At 46.5% G+C, this 23,859-nt stretch overlaps 1 protein-coding gene across 18 annotated transcripts in view; it reads left to right on the forward strand.

Moving 5' to 3' along the window:
• Window positions 1-23,288, forward strand: part of mical3a (microtubule associated monooxygenase, calponin and LIM domain containing 3a) — an 80,565-nt gene extending 57,277 nt beyond the window's left edge. For 8 of the 18 annotated variants that reach the window (XM_030095499.1, XM_030095497.1, XM_030095500.1 and 5 more), the window contains 18 exons: window positions 331-526; window positions 714-970; window positions 1,255-1,347; window positions 1,937-2,098; window positions 3,766-3,840; window positions 4,003-4,116; window positions 4,207-4,280; window positions 4,359-6,378; window positions 6,464-6,558; window positions 6,940-7,116; window positions 8,284-8,334; window positions 9,058-9,165; window positions 10,321-10,414; window positions 11,286-11,336; window positions 12,324-12,374; window positions 19,025-19,124; window positions 21,120-21,193; window positions 21,290-23,288. In XM_030095499.1, coding sequence (XP_029951359.1) covers window positions 331-526; window positions 714-970; window positions 1,255-1,347; window positions 1,937-2,098; window positions 3,766-3,840; window positions 4,003-4,116; window positions 4,207-4,280; window positions 4,359-6,378; window positions 6,464-6,558; window positions 6,940-7,116; window positions 8,284-8,334; window positions 9,058-9,165; window positions 10,321-10,414; window positions 11,286-11,336; window positions 12,324-12,374; window positions 19,025-19,124; window positions 21,120-21,193; window positions 21,290-21,474 — 3,977 coding nt within the window. In that variant the 3' untranslated portion in view covers window positions 21,475-23,288. Of the gene's footprint in view, window positions 1-330; window positions 527-713; window positions 971-1,254; window positions 1,348-1,936; window positions 2,099-2,535; window positions 2,599-3,765; window positions 3,841-4,002; window positions 4,117-4,206; window positions 4,281-4,358; window positions 6,379-6,463; window positions 6,559-6,939; window positions 7,117-8,283; window positions 8,335-9,057; window positions 9,166-10,320; window positions 10,415-11,285; window positions 11,337-12,323; window positions 12,375-19,024; window positions 19,125-21,119; window positions 21,194-21,289 lie in introns of all 18 variants that reach the window. The other 10 variants (XM_030095514.1, XM_030095502.1, XM_030095506.1 and 7 more) reach the window with 10 other exon arrangements.
• The last annotated feature ends 571 nt before the right edge of the window (window positions 23,289-23,859 follow it).

Consider the following 23,859-nt stretch of genomic DNA (forward strand, 5'->3'; position numbering starts at 1 on the left):
TTACTGTGGAATGATGGGATCAAATGGGGATTATTTGATGTGTGCTTCATGGATGTGGAAGTGTGACGCTTTTGAGACAATATACCGAAGAGTTCACGCAGATGAGGTTGAATTCATATTGAAATAATGTTGAAAGGCAGTAACACATAAGGTTTAGTAAAGTTTCTGTCTGCACACACACATTTAGTGAGAAGCTGGAGTTTTAAACGCACCTGGACCCTATGATTTTTATTTATTTGCTTTTATGGACTCTCATCTGCTTTCTAACCTCCACCTGGATGTGATGGTTCCACACTGACTCCCCTCACTGTGCTCTGTTGTCGACCGCAGCGGCGGAGGTCAACGGCCTGCAGGAGCCCAGCGTGGCCAAGCGTCTGCGGGGAACTCCGGAGCGCATCGAGCTGGAGAACTACCGGCTGTCCCTGCAGAGGGAGGAGGAGCTGGAGGAGGTGCCCGAGGAGACGCTGGCGGAGCACAACCTCAGCAGCGTGCTGGACAAGGCCACGGAGGCCGAGCTGGGCTCCAGGTGGGAGAACACTGCAGGCATCAGAGTTTTGGGTTTTCAGTCAGCCCGGTGATATTTACCATCAGGATGGACGCATGGAGCATTAACCTTCCCAAATTTGTTTCTCTTCGAGATAATCAAACAGTTTGATTAGCTTTTCTGTAGCTTGAACTCCGTTACAGTTTAACTCTCTCTTATTTCCCAACAGCAGCTCCGAGTCAGACATGGAGGAAGAGGACGAGCAGGAGGAAGAGCAGGAGGACCAGGAGGAGGCGGAGGAGCAGCCCCACAGCCCGTCGGACCTCGGCGGCGTCCCCTGGAAGGAGGCGGTCGAGCTCCACGCCAAGCTGCGGGGCGACGAAGGCGAGGCCACGGCGGACGCCGTCAGCCGGGACGGGGAGCTGGACGAGGAGGAGGATGAGGAGGACGATGAGGAGGAGGAAGAGGATGAAGAGTCGAGTGACGGTAGGCTTGTTATGAGTTTCTGTGTTGTTGGAAATGTGGTAAACGTCCCCACCCTGTTGTCCAGAGTCCATTTGTCCTGTTAGAACTGTGAAGAAACTCCTGCTGTGGTTTTCATGCGTAGCGTCACTGTGTCAGACATTGTTCTTCCTCATCCACTCTTCCTTTCCTCCTTTTCTACCCCTTCCTCTTCATCACTCCCCCTCGTGTCTGCATACACTGTCCGTCTGTCCATGTGTGTGTTTGTGTGTGTGTTTGTGTGTCGGGCCTCTGTCTCCTGTTGGCAGAGGGGGATTACAACCCTTGGGACAGAGAGCTCCAGTCCGGCCTTTGGCTGGAGAAGTTCCTCACAGATGAAGAGGATGTTGGTACATTTAAAGGTAGCTCAGCTCCAGAACTGCCTGCGGATGTGTTTGCCCTTAATTCTGGCTGATCTGGGTTTCATTTGGAAGGATTTCTACAGTAACAGTGTGACGTTTGCTCTTTGGTTTGACTTTTGTTGGTTGCAGTTGTGTTTTGAATTTTTTTTTCCTCCAGTTTTCTGTGACTCTCATTACTCCTAACCTGCCATATTGTTTTATTTGTTTATGGCCTTACATTACTAATCAGATAAATCCCAGGTATTCATGTTTGTTTTCGTTCTACAGGCTCTGCGGTTATGGTTTGGTGTTGAGTGGCATAATTGTTCTCTTGAACAAATGAATCTTGTTTTGTGTCTTTGAAGCTCTCTCTTATGGTTTGACCGTTTTGCAGTGAATTGCATGTCGCCTCCCCATTACTCCTTCTTTCAGTGACCTTTTTCCTTTGTCACGAGGTAACTCCTTGTTTTTCTTCTCTCTTTCATCTGTGTCCTTTCTTCCCATCCTCTGTCGTTTCTTTGTCTGTCGCGCCTCTCTCAATTCACACCACATTAAAATAAAAACCAAAACAAAAAAAAAAAAAAACCCACAACGCTGCACATGAATGTAGCCAGGAACCTGCACATCCAACAAGTCCTGCAGCCTGTGGATCCCACCACCCTTCCAGGTTTGAGGAGAACACACCCGGACTCTGAGGGGGAGAAGGACGGCCCACTGGCCTCGGCCTCCCAGCCCTCCCACCCCTCTGAACTCACGCAGCCCTCCTCCACAGGTAACCCCCCACCCAGAGGCGCCCCCCCACCACCACACCCTGGCTGCCGGCGTGTTTCAGATCTGGTTGTGTCCGTTTGGCTGCTGCTGTTCTGTGACAGGACGACCCCCCCCCCCCCCCCCCCCCCCCCCCACCCCGACTAACCCTGTTGTTTTTAATCATTCCTCATTTTTGTACATTTTCGTGACATTGCTTTATTTTGTGTTTTTCTTGTGTCTTAATTCTGTGTTCAGTCTTTCAGTTTGTGGTTCGGAGCGGCTGCTGCTCCTCCGGGGTGAGCGTAACGCTCCTCCGCCAACATTAACCCCCTTGTTGTCGATTTCCTTTTGATTTTGTTCTGCTTTGTTCTTTTGTGTTTTTCTCCCATGTGTCTAATTGCTTTACTGTTATTTCCCTGCCATCTATCCCCGGTTCTCAATCTTCCGGTTTGAATGTAGCCCCCGCCCACTCATCCGCCCGACACGAGGCAGTGAGAGTCTGGTTGGAGTCCCTGTCTGGAGGTAGCACAGACTTAAACGGGATCCTGGCATCCCATCCTAGACTTGCCTATCGGCTGGCCTTTTCTCTTGGAGCATGCGGAAGCGCCATGCAGGGACGAGTAAACTCACAAGCATGCACGCTGTGCACCTGTCGCTCCGGGGAGCGCCGCTCTCCCGCGGTCAGATCGGCACCTGCACTTCACCTCTCTCAAAACAAAACTGACCATCCTGTCCTTCCAGCTTCCGAAAAATGGGTTTCCTCTTTACAAACGTAAAACTAAATACTGAAATGTAACCCTTTCCAGAGAATGAGCCATCAAGCGCTTCCTGCCTTGATGTTTTTGGTATTTCACTGGAAAATCTGCTCGTAAATCTGCTTCTAAATTTGTGAACTAACTTCCCTCAGGGCTCTTGCATCTGAGCAAAGTTCGGTGAATGAGTTGTTGAGGCACTTTATGAACTGTTTAAAAGCCTGAATGAATGGAGCGAGCGTTCTACGCTTTCATGAGGATTCGTGCGCAGGCTTGGAGTTCTCGGTGAAAAGCTCAGCTCCACTCCAGTCAGATATTCTCACGGCATGTGCCTTCTGCACCCCCGTAAATAGACGATTCGGCTCTCTAGTCACAAGTGTTGGCGAAAGTATTTCAAACTTGCATGAAAAAGGAAGGTTATTTCTCCATTTTAGGATTATTTGGGGAGAAAAATAGGTTTTCCTGAAGGACTTTGCTTGCTGTTCTTCTTTTAACATTCGGGTTGTGCTTGTGCGCGGTTCAGATGTCATCCGTTTGCTCATTTAAAAATGAACAGCTGCATGTGTCTTTTTTACTAATGCTGCTTTTTATGCCCAGTCTTTGTTCACAACTGCGACGGATTTACACAGAGTGGTTTGGTTTATATGCACAGTGTTTTACTCCTTTTTTTTTTCTTTTTTGCCAGAGAACTATTCTAATGCTGTCTGCAAAAAAACAGTTTTTGATTTTGATGTCTATTCATTTCTTTTTAACCTGTAATTTCTCTGCTTCACTTTTTAAAATTGGTCGCGGTAACTTTTTAGCCCACAGCTAGAATTTGAGAGAAAAGTTAATTCAAGGTTAGGTTGTCAGTGTATTGGGGAAGTTCTCCCGTCGCTATTGATTAAAGACAGAATACGATCGCCAGATGACTAATTTCTTTTCATTTTCCTACCAGAGCCCTGCGAAGAGGACGAGCTGGAAGCAGAAGCAGACAGTCCAGATATTGAGCCTGGCACAGAGATGGATCAGGGTGAGAAGAACAAACAACAGGAAAAAGAAACAGAATTTATCAGAAAGAAAGAATTTTTCATTACAAAGAACTTTGTTCAGTCTGAATCAAATAATTGAAATATTAAATTCAGAAAAAGTGTGTGACTGTGAAATATTTAATAATGGGACATTTCAATTCCAGATGACATCCCGTCAGATGCAGAAGCCGAGGCTCGTTTGCACCAATCGCAGAATAACGGAGTTCTTCCCGAAGAAGAGCAGGAGTCTGAGAGTCTGGGCATGGCCTCCAGTATCGGTACCAGTCACAGGAGTTTCTTTAAATTGCTCACCCAAACTTATTTTCCACGAATTAAGAACGGTGCTCTCTTTTGTTTGGTGGATTCAGACCCCTGCAGTATCAGCCAGGCGCAGGAAGAAGACGTTTCCCCACTCAAAGCCTCCCCGGCGCCAGAAACACAGGTGAGATAATTCCCCGCTTATCAAAGTAAAGATATGTGATGGGATTTGACTCAGGTCTTCGCTTCTGTTTCTCTCCAGATAACTCCGGCGAAGTCTCCAGGCGTCCGCTTTTTCACAGATCCGTTCATACCTGATGAGACGGAGCCTGAAAAGACGACTGTGTCTCCGGCTGCCAGGAGCCCGGCGCTCTCGTCGCCCGCCGCTGTCCAGGATCCTTCTCCTGTCCGTTCTCCCGCCGCCGCCTCCGACGCTCCCGTCCCGTCTCTTCCCGGCTCGCCCATCCAGCCATCCGTCGCCTCTCCGGCCAAGCCGGCCGTCGAGTCGCCCGTCAGGACGCCCGTCAAGTCCCCGGTCCGGTCGCCGATCTGCTCTCAGCCGTCCTCGCTTCCGGAGACGTGCCGACCCAAATCTCCCGTCTATCCCCACCGCTCCATTTGCCCCCTCACGGGGAACCCCCTCTCCCCGATCTGCTCCCAGCCGCTGCCCTGCCACGAGCCCTCGTCGCCCCTCACGTCGGACTCCCCCGTCAGAACGCAGCCGGTCCCCGCCGTCACCTCCACCCCCGTCGCCAAAACAGACAACGCAACGCCCGAGCCTTCAAATTCTGACGACAGCTCCGCTAAAAAGACTGACATCATTGAGGAGTTCTGGTTGAAGAGCGCTGAGATCAGGAAGAGCCTCGGTCTGACCCCTCTGGACCGCAGCAGTAAAATCTTAGAGAAGAGTGTTGCTAAGACTCCTAACCAGGATCCTCCGCCTGTTAAAACACAGTCTCCGGATGTAGCGGAGGAACCGAAACCTGCGTTCGCAGGCCGGCCTGTTATCCGCAGACTCAACATCACCCTGGAGGGTCAGGTTATTACTCCCATTGCTCCCGTAGAGGCCAAAAGTGACGGCTCTGATAAGAAGGACGTCAGCAGCAGCTCGGGCTTGGGCCTGAACGGCAGCATGGCCACCAGCCAGACGGCGAACAGCGACAGCTACAACACCTCCGACTCCACCATGCTCACCCCGCCCTCCAGCCCGCCGCCGCCCGTGCCCGCTAATCAGTCCCCCGCCGTGCTCCGCCAGCAAAAACACCAGGCGTCCTGGACCAACGGGACAGAGCCACATCCGCCCGAGCGTGCCAAGGAGCCATCCAAAACAAAATCTCCCGTCCCGGCGCCCCGGACCCAGCTGAGCCCCGTTTCTGCGCCCAAACCGGCGCCCAGGAAGGTCTCCTCGCCCCAGGCGGCCCCCGAAGCCGCTCCGGCGGTCGTCATGAGGGAGAAGAAGAAGCCTCGCTCCGAGGACGTGAGGAAATCCTTCGTGGAGACGGTGGAAGAGATTCCATTCGCCGACGACGTGGAGGAGACGTACGACGAGCGGACGCCCGAAACGAGCATGAACAAGTTTTACACTCCGCCCACCAGCAAAGCCAGCCGCGAAAAACCCCCTCTGCACCTCGCCCTGGCAATGGAGAACGGTAAACCCAACATCCCTATCAACCCAGCGCTGAAGACCCAGAGGGCAACTCAGTTCTCTCCGGAGGCCAAGGAGATTGCCGAGGAAAGAATGAGAGCGCGGGAAAAATCCGTCAAGAGCCAGGCGCTGAAGGACGCCATGGCCAAGCAGCTGAACAGAATGAAAGAGTCGGACAGTGACAAGGGTGCCTCACCTAAAGTGGCCTGGAGCGTGGCTCCCGACGCGGCGGGGAAAAGCAAAAAGTCGGCCGGATCTCCAAAGACGTCCGCCGTGAAAGCTCTGGAGTCCAAGAAGTCGGAGATGCTGCCCGAGCGCTTCTTCAGCAGCAACAAGAGCCTGGACAGCTCGGTGGCCTCGTCCGACGGCTCCTCCGCCAGCAAGAGCAAGAAGAGGAGCTCGCTCTTCTCGCCGCGCAAGAATAAAAAGGAGAAGAAAGCGAAGAACGACAGCAGCAGGCTGTCCGGCGCAGAGGAGACGCCGCCCAAACACAAGTCGCTGTGGAAGGCGGTTTTCTCAGGGTACAAGAAGGACAAGAAGAAGAAGGAGGATAAATCCTGTCCCAGCACGCCATCGTCCAGCTCCACCACGCAGGACTCCGGGAAGAAGAGAACCTCGCCTCTTGGGAAATCTTCAGGTAGGCAGGACGTCCTCTAATCAGAGCTCCAGTTTAAACGGACCCAAGATCTAAATTATGTTTTGACTTTTTTTGTTTGCACCAGACTTGAAATCCCGCCGGAACCTGAGCTTCTCCGAGGACTCGGACCTGTCCTGCGACGACGTTCTTGAGCGATCGTCCCAGAAGTCGAAGGCAGATGTAAGTTTCCTCGTCTCCTCCGAATGAGGTGTTTTTATCCGTTAATCAGAGGAGCGGCTCTGTAAAAGCAATCAGGAAACTTCAAGGACTGCCTCGCACATCCGCGTCGCCCCGCGCTTCATTTTCATTCAGAGGTGATTTCGGTGAAGAATCTGCGCCGGGGAGATTACACTGTCAAACAAGTCGACTCATTTATCTGCTAAGCACAACAACACATACTTAAAATGCCCATAGCATGAAAACAATGTTTGCAGTGAGGCTTTGACAGGCCAGGGTGTCATCATCACATCTATTGAATCGCTTTATATTTTTCTTAACTTCAAAAAAATTCATTTTCTCTCTCTCTCTCTCTCCTTTGAACATACTTTCCTCCACTCCTAGCTGCACATGGACATCTTTGACCTAGTGTCAGGGATGCAAAAGGAGGCACTGAAGGAGGAGAAGCTGGAGAAGGAAAAGAGAAAGGAGGGGAAGGAAAAAAGAAGGGTGAAAGAGAGACAGAGGGAGAGAGAGCGGGAGAAGGAGGTTGAGCGAGAAAAGGACAAAGACGATGAAGAGGTATCGCGCAGCAGGGGTCGCATAATTTTGAATATCAGATAAACGTATCTTTGAATAAAACAGTTTTGCATCACCAACAGTTTATTAGCAGTGAGTTCACATAGCGTGCCCTGAGCTTTCGAGGCCAAGCCGACATCAATCTTTCATACTTAACTCATCTCATTTTAAAGAGGCACGAGAGGAAAAAAAAAAATAAAGGTTTACAGTCTGTCTTCAGGAAATTTCTCCACAAATCATGCAAGCAGCTTATGATAGGAACCTATTTCCAAGGTCTTCAGCTTTGTAATATGACTTTTTAAATGCACATTATAATGATCTCCATTTGCATCGTCTCCAAACGAGTGTAAACGACGGCATTTATCCAATATGCCGAGTGCATAGATCATACTGCTGTCTCGGCGTTTAGTGCTGAAATACACAGATTTTATAATATGGAGGCTTTTATTTTTCTCCCATTTGCATTCATTATGTTTATGGTTTGAAATTCAACATTATCGACTCTGCTGCTTCAGCTCAAGTCTGTGTGTGTTTCTAGTGAAGTAGATAGAGAGGTAGATACACTCCAGTTCAGGGCCGAACCACTGGAAAACTCACACGTGTGTTTTATTCCTTTTGACGACATGTATGAATAAAAATGTACTACGGTGTAAAGCCTGCTATATTATAAATGAGTGCCGTGGATGTGGATTCTGACTGCACGGCTTTACGGGGGGGTTCAGGCTGGATCGCGCCTCCAAGGCCATGTGTAATTCAGCGAGAGCCCATGGGAGTCGTATCGACTCGTCTCTTGTGACGCTCGTGGTTATAGCTCCCTAGATCTGTGCCGTCTGTTACTTATGTGCTCTTCCAGCTTTTTAGATGGTAGTTCTAGATGTAGCAGGCCTCTTAAACTGTGATTATTTTTTCTTATAGTGTGTCGTTTTAGACTAATTTTTTAACATCCATGTTGAGAGTATCGCTGCACCTCGTCTGTGTTTTGTTGTTGGTGTGGGATATTAACAATGCCTGTTGTGATTGGACCAGCTAAATTTACATTGCTTCTGTTGTTGTTTTTATTTTTGATCAGTTTAACATAATCATTAACCCATTTGATCATGTCATCTGTATCATGTTTGTTTTCCTCCCTTCCTTGTTTTTTTTTTTTTTTTATGTTTCGTCTTCCCCAAGTCTGTTTATGTCCCTCACGCACTGGCGTTCAAGAGATCGTACGCCACAAAGGTAGTATTACATCTGTTTTTGTTGACCACCCCTCCCCTCACCCGCCTGCACACGTGCAATTTCACCGTCGTAACAACATGTGTACGTTTGGCCTGAAACTAACCCTCGCTGGGCGCATGTGAAGGTCGGACGGCCGAGCTCTCCCACTCGCTCGCTGCTGGACGTCCACCGTGTTAAACCCCGACTTTTCCAAACGGCGCTTACCTTTCCGCTCACAATAATACCGGTGCATCTCGTGCATACTGTGGGCTGCTCCTCTGGTCTGGTATTCATCCGCCCGCCTGTCTCTGCGGCGCCGTTTCACTCCCATCTGGAATAACTCGTCGACATGTTTCTCCTTCGGTTCTATTTACTTCTCTCTCCTGATTTACGCCCAGTGTTTTACATCCTCCGCTAACAAGGGAAACATCTCTTTTCATTCACTGAATGTCCGGCCCGTTATTGAACGATTCATAAAGCGGAAGATTATCGCACAGCTGATTTACTGTATGTGTCACATCCTCTTCCAAGATGTTTTATGTGACCGTAATGTGGGTCTGGATTTACAGGCAGACTGTAGAGATGTGTACATGTGTGGGGTAACTAGTTTAGGAAGTCCTTTTTACCTTTTACCCACTGAAGCCAGTCTGGACGGGGTCAGGCTCTATGGACCCACGTTGACGTGGTGATACCTTGCAGATGCATCTTGTTTAAGCGTAAGTTTTTTTTTTATTGTACCTTCAGAAAACCTACACAGAGGAAGAGCTTAATGCCAAGCTGACACGCAGAGTCCAGAAAGCTGCACGACGACAAGCCAAACAGGAGGAGCTGAAGAGGCTCCACCGAGCCCAGGTAACGATATATAACAATATATTACTGGACATAGAGGATTTTTATCTGCTTTTTTTTTTTATGTAAAGCTGTTGTTGTTTAAACCATATGGTCACTCTGGTGTGACTCAGCTCTCCTGGACTGAGGCCAAATGTGTACTTTGGTCAGGAAAACACAGCCGTGATTGATGCTGTAACACTGCAGCCGGTCTGCCAGTCCACTGACTCAGCACTAAGCCTCCTCGGCCTGTATTTTCAGTATTTTTAGTGTCTATTTGCAGAATTCAAGCCGGACTTCTTTTTTAGTTCTGGTTGCGGTGCTGCGCAGATAAATCCAACAACGGCTGGAGAATTTACAGTGAAGTCTGAGGTTGATGAAATCTCTTACAACAATGCCCAGTACATGCATCTTGGATGCTTTTCACACGGTGTAATAAGTAACATTCTCGTGTCTCCTCAGATAATTTCATCTTGATCTTTAGAGCCATCACATATAACACCGTGCATATCGACCACAGTTCACATATATCGCCCATCACCTGCATGTAGTCTACAGATGTTACAGCTGTCTTCTATGATAGTAAAATTGCACCCAATAGAAGCGCATCACACCCACACATGCACAGGAAGAACATGCAAACTCTGCACGGAAAGCCCCACCTGGCCTCGAACCGGGGGTATTTGGCACTCTATGTGCTGACCACTATATCACTGGGCATTGCAGTAACAGTTTAAAAATATGTAGAAATAAATTTGGGCTCGTCCCACGGCTCTTCTTAATTGGGATCCTGCCTGCGATGCAGATCTCTGATTTCAAGATGACATTTAAAAATGCAGCATGGAGTGGGTCAAAGGACAAACTTAACATGATCCACGCGTTTATTGGAAATCATCAAATACATTTTGATGATCATCAGAGTTGGGATTATACATTTACAGGCATCAATGTAGCAGTAATTATCTGCCCTTCTGTTTCACAATGTATTTTTAATGAGGCTAAACTGCTGCATCAATAGAGGGTTCCCCTGAGCTTTATGGTAAATCAGCGCTAATTAGCGGTGCTTGTTTCTGCTCTGTGCACCCATGTAAAGAGGCTTGAGCGGTACGCAGCGTGCACGCACCTCTGTGTGTTTTGTGCTCTGACATGCATTAATGATGTCGCCGCTTGTCTGCTCAGATCATCCAGAGACAGTTGGAGCAGGTGGAGGAGAAGCAGCGGCAGCTGGAGGAGAGGGGTGTAGCCGTGGAGAAGGCTCTGAGAGGAGAAGCAGGTAACGGCTCATCATTCATACATTCACACACGGCGTTTCTCTGGTTTTAATCAGCCCGGCCGTCCCAGGTGGGATCTCGCATTTGCAATATTGCTCCGAATGAGGCAGAATTTCCACCTTCAGCAAGCTAAAGCGCAGTTCATTTGGTAACTTCTTTATTATTAATTTCCTGTGAGGGATTTACTGTACGTACGGCAGCTACATCCTGTTTTTATTTTTTCTTTGTAGCCGCCGCTCAGTGGCGACAGCTCCACGAGACATTTTATCTCCATATATGAGCTCAGGCTTTTCTAGCGCTCCGACGGGACTCGTAATAACCGCCATGATTAGGCTTATGTAACCTGGAAACCCGTCCCCCTGCGGTCATTTACATTGAGCCCGCAGATATCATCTATTCACTCGTATTGAAATCCTATTTCGGCTCGTAGATGCGGATTCACAATAAACAGATTTGTTTCTCCAAAGTAATAAACGCAAATTGCTTTTGACAAGGGGACTATCACTGACAATATACTTCACAGACAAATAGAATAAATTATTTGTTGGGGAGCACCACACTTCATTATTTGGAGCGGTTTTATATGCGCGCGAGCTCAAACGCAGCTCAGCAGTAATCACAAATAATTTACGTGATGTGGGTTTGCACGAGGATAACGCACTGTGATCCTCCTCACCACAGTGGGGATACTTCATTCCATCCTAATTTACTTTAATTATCTTAAGGGTGATGGAAAGAAATAGGAAAAAAAACCTGTTATCCTGCAGATGCGTGCTCGCAAAGACAGTGAATACTTTAATTTTCAATGTGTTCATATTCCCAGCCAAATGTTTGAGATTGTTTTAACTTGTGTGCTACTCTACTCTCTTAAAGGGTTGTATAAAGGTACTTATACATTACCCAAACAGCACAAAAGACGATCAGGTATTAGAGCCACTGCGGTTTTCCTGTTTGATTCTTGCCATGTGCCACCGTTGTTACGTGGGCTCCATCTGTGGTGACACACGACTTCTCCATGTCCGAACATGTTGGTCTCCGTCCCCTCATCACATGTCCGCCATCGTCAGCCCGAGCTGCATGCCCCCCCCCGGGAGAATGTGTGTCCCCACATAGATTTGTGTGTGTGTGTGTGCGTGTGCTCTCATTCCGGATGCATCTCGTCTCCTTCGCCGCCTCTCAATCAGGAGAGTTTCTGTACTTGATCAGCTCGCAGATCACGCTGCATTTTTCCCCGAGAACTCAATCAGAGTGTGAGAAATCAAATTCAAATTGATTCGCAGGCCGACGACTTCTTTATTGGACTATTTTGGGCAAACATTTGCTTGAGCGACTTCAGCATATATTTGTTGAGCTCTCATTTATTAAGACGTATCTTCTTCTTCTTGTTTTTTTTTTTTTTTCTAATGAGCTGTTGAAAATGCACAACGGCAATCCAGAGCTGTTTTACTCAAAGGTCAATACTCAGATTGTTTGTAAGCACAATTATTTTATTTTTTTTGCTGTATCAACTCAAATTAAATAGAAATAATAGAAAAATTGAGCATTATCCGAGACGCATCTGCACAGGAAAGGGAGCCGCGGGCGTCCGGTGAAATTGAGCGGACCGGCCCAATAAACAGCAGTGCAGCAAATCTATGTCGGAGTATTATTTGGGGAATTGCACTGCACTGTAGTTTTGCACAGGCTGCCTGCGTTATGCACCGTGGTGAGTACCGACAGACTCTCTTTGTTCTGAGTGTCGCAGCGGCGTGTGTGTGCGTGCCCGTGTTTTTTTTTTTTCTTGGTTTTTTTTTGCAAGAACATGCATGACTTGCTGTTGTTTGGTTGAATCCAGTGTGTGCGCGCGTTTGTTTGCCCAGTTTGGGGCCGTGTGAAATAACTCCTATCTCTAATATATCCCTGTCGTTGTAGACTATTGGGGAGATTCTAATTACAGTGAAATCCTGGACTTGCATCTGGGCGGTATGTATTTCAAGTCTGTCGCTTTGAAACTAACCTAATGGCTAACCTAATCTTATCCTTCCTCTTCACCCCCTTTCTTGTTCTGTTTATCACTCGAGCTTTGTACCCGTCACTCACATGTGGACCGGCTGGCTCTTAGCCTCCGCCACGTCCCTCTTGCTCCTTCACCTCTTTCTCTCTCGCCCACCCCCCCTCCCTCACCGCCCTCACTGGGTTTGGAGATCAGACACTTTTTCCCCACATCAAACACAGATCAGACACTTGGCCTCGCACTGTCCTCTTCAGATCGCCTTTGATCTCTAAAAGAAACTTATGAATGAGTGAAATGAGTAAGTTGTGTGTGTGTGTGTGTGTCGCTCCTCGGCGCGGAGGCGGCGGCGCCGTAACGGCAGCGGTCCAAACGCAAACATGTCGGAATTAATGCCGCGACGTGCTGATTTCAAAGACACTCTGTTCGCGAGCGGAGGGTGGAAAAATAAATATATTCACAGAGCGATGCACTGTAATTGTTTGCCATTTCACGCAACGTACGCGGCGCTAAAGATGGCCTCCTCCTCAGATCCATCAATACTCGATAAAATTGATACGCTCTCACTTCAAAGTAGCAAGTAGTTGTTTGTTGAGACAGGACAATAATGCACCGTGCATTCTTATTTACATTTCAAACCAGTGGTTGTTGAATAGACTGGCTTTTTCTTTCAGAGCCAAATACATCATGCTGAAAATGATCATTTTCAGGACTGGTAGTTGATGAAATGCTTCTATATAAAACCAGAGGAGAGGCAGAATTGAATTTAATGTTATTTAAAAAGTGCCAATTCCAACAAAACCATCTTCATGGCTCTTTAAATGCAAATAGAATTTTAGGAGAAAGAAGAGAGGAGAAACTCGACTCACTTTCAGGTGTGGACTCGGAGGTAGCAGCTGTCTGCTCACAGTAGAGCACAATAGAATAGAAATACTTTATTAATCCTGGGGGGAATTCTTGTAACGGCTCTGCAACCTGTCTGACTAAAAGAGTTAGTTTGCTCATTTTCTACTTGATAAAATTCACCTGGAGCCTCAAAAATGTCTTGAATTTCACAATGAGAAACACGGGATGCATGGATGCTGATGCCTGTATCGGATCGGAGACTGGACAGAGAACTGCAGCTCCTGATGCTAAGACAGAGTGTAAACTAACATGGGATTTGAATCGAGAACTCTAAACCTCCAGCAGTTTAACTAAAAAAGATCGGAGTCGGCCCTCACTGCATTGTCAGAGAAGTACTACATCCTCATGAACTGAAACTGAAAGTAGTTACGAGCGTTTCATGCACGGAAGAAGATTCTTAGAACTATTTTAGATTTCACTGGAAACCAATAGAGAAACTAATCTGTGAGCGACAGGATCTGTTATTGAACCAAGAGAAGACACATGAAGGTCACGACCTTTCTCAGAGAGATACAAAGAAATGAAGCCTCAGGTTTTCAGAATACCTGAAGGAAACCGTCTGATCGTCTTCAGCAGAAGAAAGAACCCAAAACATACAGAACTGCATTCAGCTTAAAGCAGAACATGAGATCCTTGAAGTGACGGTGAACCCCGACCCACAGAGACCTGATCTCCACATAATCGAGTCTGTTTGGGTTTACATGAGAAGGACGAATGATCTGAACCAGCCTGCATGCACAGAAGAGGCCCGCTCGCCTCTGTGAGATGTTTTAAAGCAACCTCCCTCAAAAACTTGAGAATAACTGACGCTGCTTTGAGATTGAAGGGAGGGGACGCCACACACAGACTGAATTCACTTTTTATATCAATTCATAAAAGCCTAAAACTTCTGCACAGTGCTGCACTTACATCACTTGTTCGGAGTTAGTTGGTACAGAACATTTCAGGCTTTGCTATGATGGAAAAAAAAACCCCACAAAACACTCGTCTTCCCTCCCTGAGGAACTATAAAGAGGAATGCTAAGCTGACGGTGAGATATTTACATGTGTGCTCTTCCTCCACCTTTCTGAAGGTCGGTGTACATCCTGCATACAGCTGACATTATATAACATTGTTGTGTTTGAATGTTTGAATATTAAAACTTGAATATTTGAATATCAGACCCTCACTTCTACACACACACACACACACACAGACACACACAGTGTGAAGATGTTACACAAGCCGTCCTGAACTCACTCATACTAAACCGCTGGCCTGGCTCCTCGCTTCCCCCCAGAACTCTGCTGCCGTAGTTCTGTAGTCCCATCAGACCCCCCCATCTTCCCCCCCCTTCCCCGACTCTTCTCATACCTGCTCAGTTGCATAACTCCCAGAGTGTGTATATATGTGTGTGTGTGTGTGTGTGTGTGTGTGTGTGCGCTGTAGTGCTAACAGGTAGCGTTGCAACCTCTCCGCCTCAGCGGCGGTTTTTAAGCCGGTTTGGGTCAACAGCCGGCCGAGACGTCTCACGGTGTCTGTTGTTGACTTGCTGGCTTGTTTCAGCTTATGAGAGGAATGCATCTTTTTTTCTGTCTGCCCGTGTCTTCTGGGACTTCGGCAGGGTTTCTGTTAGAAAGCAATTTTTGCTTTTTATTTATTCAGTGTCAGTGGGCTCCCTCGGCAGGAGGCCAGAAAATGTGCATTCCCTCATATGCGAGTGTTTGGTTTGGTCCTGCTGGTTCTAACCGCTCGTCAGACGGGATATTTGGCGGAGCTTTGATTTGAAACATGGAAAACACTGGCATGAAAGTTACTCTCCCGCGCCGCTAGCTTTTGGGGGCCGCGTTGTTTGTTCAAATCTAACCTTGTACGTTGTTTTGAACTGATTCAGCCTGTTTTGCTGGTGGATTTCTGCGTGGATGAGTCCTTTTTCCGTCTTACTAATAACTACATGAGCCCTGTGTGTCGTACTCGGTGTTGGGTGAAATGATGAGGAGCCGTGGTGGATTAACTGAGCGTCACAAAATTCAATTTCTGTCACTTTATTGTGGATTTTCTTGATCATTTAAATCAGTGATTGTTAGAATTTTTACTGTGTGCACCTCTTGAGCCTGAACATTCAATCTGCTCTTCATCAAATAAACGATAATGCTCAGTCAAATGGGAATTTTTATGCATTTTCATTTTTTTTTATTGAGTAATTCCACCATGACCTACTAGAGGGAGCTGGTGTCCCATTGAGTGTTTGCGTACCGCAGTTTGAGAATCGCCAGTCTGCATCATTGATCCTCATAATGTCTGAAGATTTATTGCACATTAGCTGGAAATGATGCATTTCATGAGGATATTTGCATAATTTTGGGAAAGTATAAAAGTTTTACGAGGACCCCGGACTCTCTGACCTTTACTTTCTTCCGTTTCCGCTGTGGTGCCCCCTTGTCTTTGTTTTTTAACTCCTGATCTCTGAGGTCCTCGATGTGCTACTGATCCGATCTTCTCCTGAAAAGACCTTTTCCATTACACGTTATTTACTTTTAGCCTTTTTATTTTGGGGGGTTTATTAAGGTTACCTTCACGATCTCTGATAATTTTTATTTATTTATTTATTTATTTTTAAGCGAGTGCAAATTAGGGAAAGAAAAAAAAAAAAACCCTGATTTGCACTTCAATACTGGCCTCACTTCAGAAGTCACAACACTGGCAAGAAATGAAGCCGGGCGGTACGAACGCGATCAAGTCGTGTTTACAAGCAGAGCTCGCCGCTTTAAAGGAGAAGTAATTATCTGAGTGCGCCAGTGAAACGGATCTGCCTGTGATCAGCAACGACTTTGATAATGGGATTAAATCTGGAATAAAGTTTGGCTGCACATGCAGGTTATGTTCACTCTGCAGAAAGATCATCTGTTCCTAAGATGATCACATCAGGAGGATTATTTTATCGCTCTGTGCTCTTGGTTTTTTTGTTTTGTTTTTCATTTCTGGCCCCACACAGCTGGTCTCTCCCTCCTCCTCCTCCTCCTCTCCTCTCCAGGTGATTTGTCTTTTCCCTTTCACAGCGCTGGTGATTTTTTCTTTTTTTTTGTGTCCCATTCTAGTCTCCTCTCTTCCTCCTCCTTTGTCCTCTAATCTTTTTTTGTCTCTGTGATGTCTCCCCTGCGTTCTTTCCTCCGTCCCCTCCACCTCGCGTCACTCCCCCCCTCCTCCCTCCTCCCCCTCCCGTCTTGTTGGAAGTTGAGTCCTTTGCGGAGATGCCGCGCCGAAGACCGCCGCTCTCCTTCTGCCCCTGCTGTTCCCCTGAAGGTAACACGACGGGTTGACCTCTGACCCCGTAAGGATCTCCAGACCAGAGCTACTCACTCACCCCCCCCCCCCCGACCTGAGCCTCCCCAGCCTCGAGAGTTCCCCCAAAAAGTCACTGAAGTATGAAAGATATTTATCATGAGGAAATTGTTTCTAGATGTTGAAAAAGCCATACATCTTGGATGAAGTTTTTTTTTTTTTTTTTTTTAATCTTCCACAAAACCAAACTAGAGATTATATCCAGCTGTAATGTAATGTAATCTCATCTCGGCTGCTGATCAGCGGAGTTTGCAGGCAGACGACCTTTTACCACCAAGAGAAGGTGACATGAACTTTAAAGAAGAAAATATTTCATAAAAGTGTAATTTCACAGCATACCTTCCTTTTGCAGGTGATCTGTTATTCCTGCAAGTAATAAGCTGCTTATGCTTATTGTTCAGACCAACACAGACACTTTTTATAGTTTTTTTTTTAACCTCATAACTTTTGTATATTTGGCTTTAAAGTAGTTAAATAAAGCTGTTTTTCAACGTCAACTTTTCAGGAGAAAACATGAACGTTTTCGTCCTAGTGTGGTTTTCTGTGTAGTTTTCGTGTCTGGCCATTAGTGGGTGCTGTTGTAATTAAACCACGCACATGCACAGAGAACAGTAAGCAATAAACAACAATGGCAAGTACACAAACATTCATATAGACTTACAACAAATTTTGATTACTCTCAACTATTAAACTATGATAAACGATGATAAAACCAGGAGGCTGCGGCTAAATTCAGGAGTTTTGCAGTTTATGAAACAGAACTGGAAGCCTCCAGAATCGATACACACACTGTGTTGTATAAAGTTGTAATCCAGCCTAAACGGTTCTTTGTTTTCATCAGATAAGCGGGGAAGTCGTCGGCTGCAGTGTGTCTAATCCACAGCATGTGTTTTGTTTTCGGTTTGGCTAAAGTGTCCCGTAAAAGCTGCTTTGCGGTGTCCGTTTTCCGACAGCTGCTGATAGGAATTATTCCACTTGTCCTTTTAAAAAAAAAAAACCTGCAAAAACCATTAAAACTGTCATGGAATCATAAAATGATAATAAAACTGAGTGATTAAAAGCGCTCGTGGGCAAGTTTGCATTTTGAAGGAGTGAGGATCTTGCATGGAGAGATGATTTGTTATGAATATGCTATTCTCACACAAAAACAAGTCTTAAAAAATGAATGGATCATCTGGTTTGTTCCAGAAGCTAACACCTGTCAGTGGAGGTTGTGCCTGCGCTGAGGAAACTCGTCTCTGGATATTTCTTGCTGTGTTTTTGTATTTTCCGCCGTTTGTGTTGGGAGCCCTGGGCTGAGCGGTGCGGTTAGTGGAAGCAGGCTGATGTAGTTTAAGATTAAAAAGGAAAAGCGGGAGTGGTGGATTAGATTTGGGAGCTCGGCGTTGTCTTGTTTCCGCCTCCTCTGTGGGCGACTCCCCTCCAGCTCTGCCTCTCTCTGTCTCCTGTCTTGTCAATTAGCCAAATCCAGCCCCCGAGACCACGACCATGCCATTTATGTGTGTACCATGTTTTTCCTTTTCGCTTTGCAAGAGCCGCCTCTTCCCCAGCTAAGTACGTCACGCCGCATGGAGGCTCGCCCTCCGGCCCTCCGTCCAGCCCGCTTGGCTCCACCTGCTGCGGTCAGATAAACGAAAGGGCGCAGCGAGCGGCCCTTTCTGAGCATGCGGCGTCCGGCGGGGCGCAGAGGGAAGCGTTCAGCCGCGGTCCCACTGCAGCGCATGACGCCAGCAGACCACATAGAGGAGTGTTAACTTCACTATTGGTCTCAGCGACACTCATCCTCATCAACATTTGAATATGTAAAGACAGCAGAGTAATTCATGCTTTTTTTTTTTTTTTTTTTTTTTTTTTTAAGTTTGTTTTGTTTGTTTTTCGTTTCCCGTCAAACTGCCGAGCATGATCGGGCTCTAACGGGATTTCATGTCTGCCGGCGGGTCGCTGTGTGGGCAGCGGGGTTTTAAGCATCGCAGTACGTTCCTGGGTTTCCGTCTCTGGACTGTTTTCACCACTTTTCCGAAAGAAAGCGGAAGGAGAGTATCTGCTACATGTAACGCAAAGGCCAAACTGGGCAACACAAACTCACAACTATGCAACAACAGGTATCGTGTGTGTGTGTGTGTGTGTGGGTTGTGGGTGTGTCTGTATGCGTGCTAACATCGAAGCCCGTAGCTCCGCCTCCCGTGTTGCCATCTCTGGACATGGCAGGACTGACCGGCGTCCGTTCCTCCACCTCTCCATCCCTCACTGCAACGACATCCTGGCTTGGCTGTCATTGCATTGCCCACGTCTGGCCCCCGTGTGTGTGTGTGTGTGTGTGTGTTTGACTCCGCCCACACCCCGCCGGCTCCCGGGGGTTCTCAACACGTCTCTGTGCTTCTTCCTGTCGTTCAGGCATGGGCAAGAAGGACGACCCCAAACTCATGCAGGAGTGGTTCAAACTGGTGCAGGAGAAAAACGCCCTGGTCCGCTACGAGTCGGAACTCATGATTTTGTGAGTATAAATTCGACTTTCCATTTCTAACATGTTAAATTATATGTAATTATACTAGATATTTTCATATTGGGTCATTTCTCCAAATCTACAGCCGTCCTTTAGAAACGGGTAGTCTTGGTGCATTGATCACTGGGATCCTCTCTGGAGCAGCGTCTCCAGCCGTCCTGATGACGGTGCAGTGGACGGTAGTGTAGAGAACAGGCCGACGCTGAAAGCCCCTGAGATTCCACACCAGGCGTGCTCATCGACGCGCTGCCTGCCGGTGTGTCAGATGTCCAATTTCCCATTAATCACCTTACTCCTTTATCAATATTCAAAACTCACAGCGTCCAGTAAACTCACACTCATCATTCCAAACATCCATACCCGCTTCGGCGGTCGAAAACAGGTCCTCCTTCCGGGTGGAACGCCGAACCAACAAGGAAAAGTTTCTTTAAATCAAATAACCCACTACTGCAGCTGCAGCGGAGGTGTGTTCAAGTATTTTAAAGTTTGTTTTCCCTGTTCGGACTGAGACGCTGTTGCAGTTCAACGACCAAAACACAACAGAAGTTTATCATTTTCACCTGAAATTTTTTTTCTTTTTCTTTTTTTTTTTGGCATCAAGTAAGAGAGAAACAGCAAATCAACTGTTTCTGAGATTTCCTGCTGCGTGCCTTAAAGTCTGAACACGTTTCCTCTTTGGTTTGGTTTTGCCAGTAAAGTGTTTGAGGAGACAGGAGCAGCGAGCATCTCAGGAAAAAAAAAAAAAATATTATGCTCAAAAAGAAACACCTGGTGGTGCATCTCTGCTAATTAGCTTTACTGGCAACAGGTCAGTGACAAGTCTGAAGAAAAGACGAGGAAGAGTTCGCTGCTGTGGGGAAAATAACCACAGCGTTGAAGAAAAGAAAAATCTATTTTCAATGTAAATGACAGGAGACGCCTTGGTGGAGAAGTAATCAATGCTTGGCTATAAAATACATTTTCTTTAAGCACACTGTGTTTCTGAGGTGAAGGTTTTGTTCAGCTGATACTGTCTTTCACATTATCTACACAAGTAGGTGTATGAATACATTTCAAATGAAAACAAAGTATTGATTTGAATTCTTGCATGAAATATTGTTTGATGCTATACGTGATTAAAATGTCTGTTTTCACAAAGCGAAACCTTGAACTACCAGAGATCACTGCAGCCTCAACATAAATAACATTTTAATGAAACTTCCTGGTGGAAAATACAGTGAAATGTCCCTGAAACTTCTCCTGCAGCTTTGGCATTATGCCTGTTTTTAGCAACAAGGAAGGAAATACTCACAGGAAAAATGTTCTGCTTTTTCTTAATCTGTTTTTTTCAGTTTGCTCGGTGTTTTGTTCGCTGGATTGGAGCCTCTTTTGGCCCCCGGGCCTTATGTTTGCCTTATGCCTTGTGCCTTATGAACTCTTAACTGTACGTAGAGTTTATAATCAGTAGAAAGGACACACATTCATGCAGTCAGAAAAATAACCGCTCAGTGAAATATAGATAGATTACTGAAAAACTACTTGAAGCCAGTTCTAAGGACAAACACTCTGCTGATTGGGGTTCAAACCACAGACTTTCCACTGAGTGACTGCACCGCTCATACCTTCGATGCTCATCAACAGTTTTGTTGTTTTTCAGTGTTTAAGTCGGAGCTGACGGACTGCCGGCTGTACAGATTCTAAAGTCGGTTAAATTTACACTACCACAAGTTTAATGTTGACTGGTCTTCAGGAAGTCAAAGTCGTTCTGCAGCTTTAATAAGATTTGATATGATTTTTGAATCCATTTAGAGAAAGTGCTTCATTACAATCTGACAAGTCATTAAACCGCCCCGTTTCTTCATCGTCACTCGCTTAAAAGCTTCTGGACTCGTCTTACTTTCAACAAGGGGTGTTTCAGTTAAATGTGTTGAAAGAAAGAGTTCACTTGTGAAACAAACTTCTTTTTCTTTCTGTCTTTGTTTCCCTGTGGTTTGTTTCGTCCCTCAGTGCCAGAGAGCTGGAGCTGGAGGACAGACAGAGCCGGCTGCAGCAGGAGCTCCGGGAGCGGATGGCGGTGGAAGGTGAAGCCGGGAATGCTAATCAGCTCGCAGCCCTCGCTCTCTCTCTCTCTCTCTCTCTCTCCCTCTAACTTCCCCGTCTCCCCGTGCCGTCCTCAGACCACCTGAAGACCGAGAAGGAGCTGGCCCAGGAGAAGCAGATCCTGAACGAGATGCTGGAGGTGGTGGAGCAGCGCGACGCCCTGGTGGCCCTGCTGGAGGAGCAGAGGCTGCGGGAGAAGGAGGAGGACAAGGACCTGGAGGCCGTCATGCTCTCCAAGGGCTTCAGCCTCAACTGGGCCTAACGGGCGCCGCCGCACGGCCCTCTGCGCGCCGGGAAACAACGGTTTTCCAAGAGGACTGCCTGCTTTTGGTCTAAAACTGTCACACCTACAGCAGTGAATGTGTAAAGTTCCCCCACAACACACACTCACACACTCTGACTGCCTCTGACACTGAAGCAGTCTGCAGCGTTTACATATCTCCTGCCCGGCGGCGGTGTGAGTTAATCATTTTGCAGTTTTGCTCTCTCTCTCTATCTCTCTCTCTCTCTCCCTCTCTCTCTTTCTGTGTCTGTGGGTGGAGAGGCGAGTGTGTTCACAACTTTATCATCCCAGCCTTGAAGTGGAGTCTCTCGAGCAGGAGGAAGCCTTTGGGAAAACCTTTAAAAAGACTTTATTCTCGATTATTTGAAGGGAAGAATGCAGTTCGGTCCTGCTGATGTAAAGGAATTGTAAATTTTAAATTAAAAAAAAGTGGGGTTTTTTTGTGTATAGTTGTGTAAAACAAGTGACATTTTGTGCAGACGAGGGTCCGCTCTTTGCTTACAGAGCGACGTCTCCGTGCCGACGTCCTCCGAAGCTGCCTTTTTTATTTGATTTCGTGTTTTAAACCACTCACAAACTGACTTCAGCATCCTAATGAACCACAAACGAGCCATGAAAGGCTCCTCTCTCCTCCTCACGTCAACACAAACAATCCATCAAGTATGGCCATGTTTGTTTTTCTTGATGTATTTATTACCTGTGTTTGCTTTTAACAGATATTTTTGTTTGTGTGTGTGTGTGTGTGTGTGTGTGTGTGTGTGTGAGAGTGTGTGTGTTGCATTCACAGGAGAGTGCCCAGACTTTCATTATCTTGCACTTGTTGGTAAATTCCTGTGCACTCAGAAGCCATTTGCATGTCAGGAATGAAGGCTACAGGGACACACAGGAACTTTTCTTTCATCGTATCTATAAATATATATAGACATATAGATATATATGACATAGAGTACAGATGTATGATACGTTTGTGCATTTAGGCATTTCACTTGATGACGACGGGCCTCTCGGTGAGGCGCCGTCACTGTACATCACACTGTCGGTTAACGTTTACAGCGTATTCGGATCGTGAAACAGCTGAACTGTGTTATCGAGACCTCGTTAATGAATCGGATGAGAGATCGCGTCGCATCGCCTCGCTCGTCATTTCTGTGCCACAGCAGCGTCTCTGCGTCGGTGGATATGCTGCAGTATCTCTGGAGTTACACACACACTCCACACACCAGTATCCAGCAGTGTTAAGACTTCAACATGAGGCCTTTTTCATTTCCGTTCTTATTTTTTTTTGTTTTTCGTTGTTTGAAAGAAGTCACTTTCTTTTGTGTGTGTGTGTGTTTGTGTGTGTCTCCAGCTGGCCCCCAAACTAAAAGAGACACTTAAAATTGAGACACTAAAGAAATGCAAAAAGGGCTGAATGAGCAAACGGGAACGCCGTGTTTTCTCCGGCTCTTTTCGCGGAAAACTGTAAAGTCATGAACTCCTGTTTTCACAGCACAGAAACACTTCCAGGTTATATTTATGATGTGGCATCCAGCTGTGAATAAGTATATTAAGAAGTTACATAATTTTAAAGGGTTGTTGGTTTCGACGGCGTGTGTTGAGTTTGCCATGATTGTATTGATATTTATTAACATGTGTGCAAATTGTATCATATGTAAAGAAAAAGTGAATCCTAATTTTTAAAACTGTTCCGTTGACACATGACTTGTATTGTAAATGCTTCATGTAGCTAAGAGTTCTTAGGGGTGTTGGATGTATGCTGAAAACGGCAATAAAACAATGCAGTTGTTCTTTTACGCCTTGAAGTGTGACTTTCCTGAGTCGCTGATCTCTGGCTGCAGACATGAGGATGGATGAATCGCCCAGTGTGGGTTTGATCAGCCTCATGAAGACTGCTCCACATCCGATGAACAGCGACCACTCCCGAGGTCTTATCATCAAATCACTCACATTTAATGCATTACAAATGAACGAGCACTGAAACCTGTTTTTAAACCATAATGAAGCTGGTTAAAGTCGCTGTAAGAGTTCTGAAGCCTCCACAGTGTTTTCAGGTCAAAATGAGCTTCACATTCAAGACGCACTCTGGAATCCAAATTTTAACTTGCTTTCCCTCCTACAATGAAAACGTCTCACCCAGGGTAAAAAAAATACAGAATATAGACAAAATATATCACCAAAACGGAGTGAAAATAAGAACTTGGAGTATAGGCAAGAAGTTTAAGAACTGAAATGTGCTCGAGCCAAAACCAGACTGGACCCTGGATGTGCAATAGATAAAAAAGTGTAGTCTAAGAATAAGCTGCAATTCTCCACCGATATGAAATGAGCATGAGAATGAATTTGTCAGACGACCAGTGGGACGAG

This window comes from Salarias fasciatus, chromosome 7 (assembly GCF_902148845.1).
Source record: "Salarias fasciatus chromosome 7, fSalaFa1.1, whole genome shotgun sequence".
Taxonomy (NCBI): Eukaryota; Metazoa; Chordata; class Actinopteri; order Blenniiformes; family Blenniidae; genus Salarias; species Salarias fasciatus.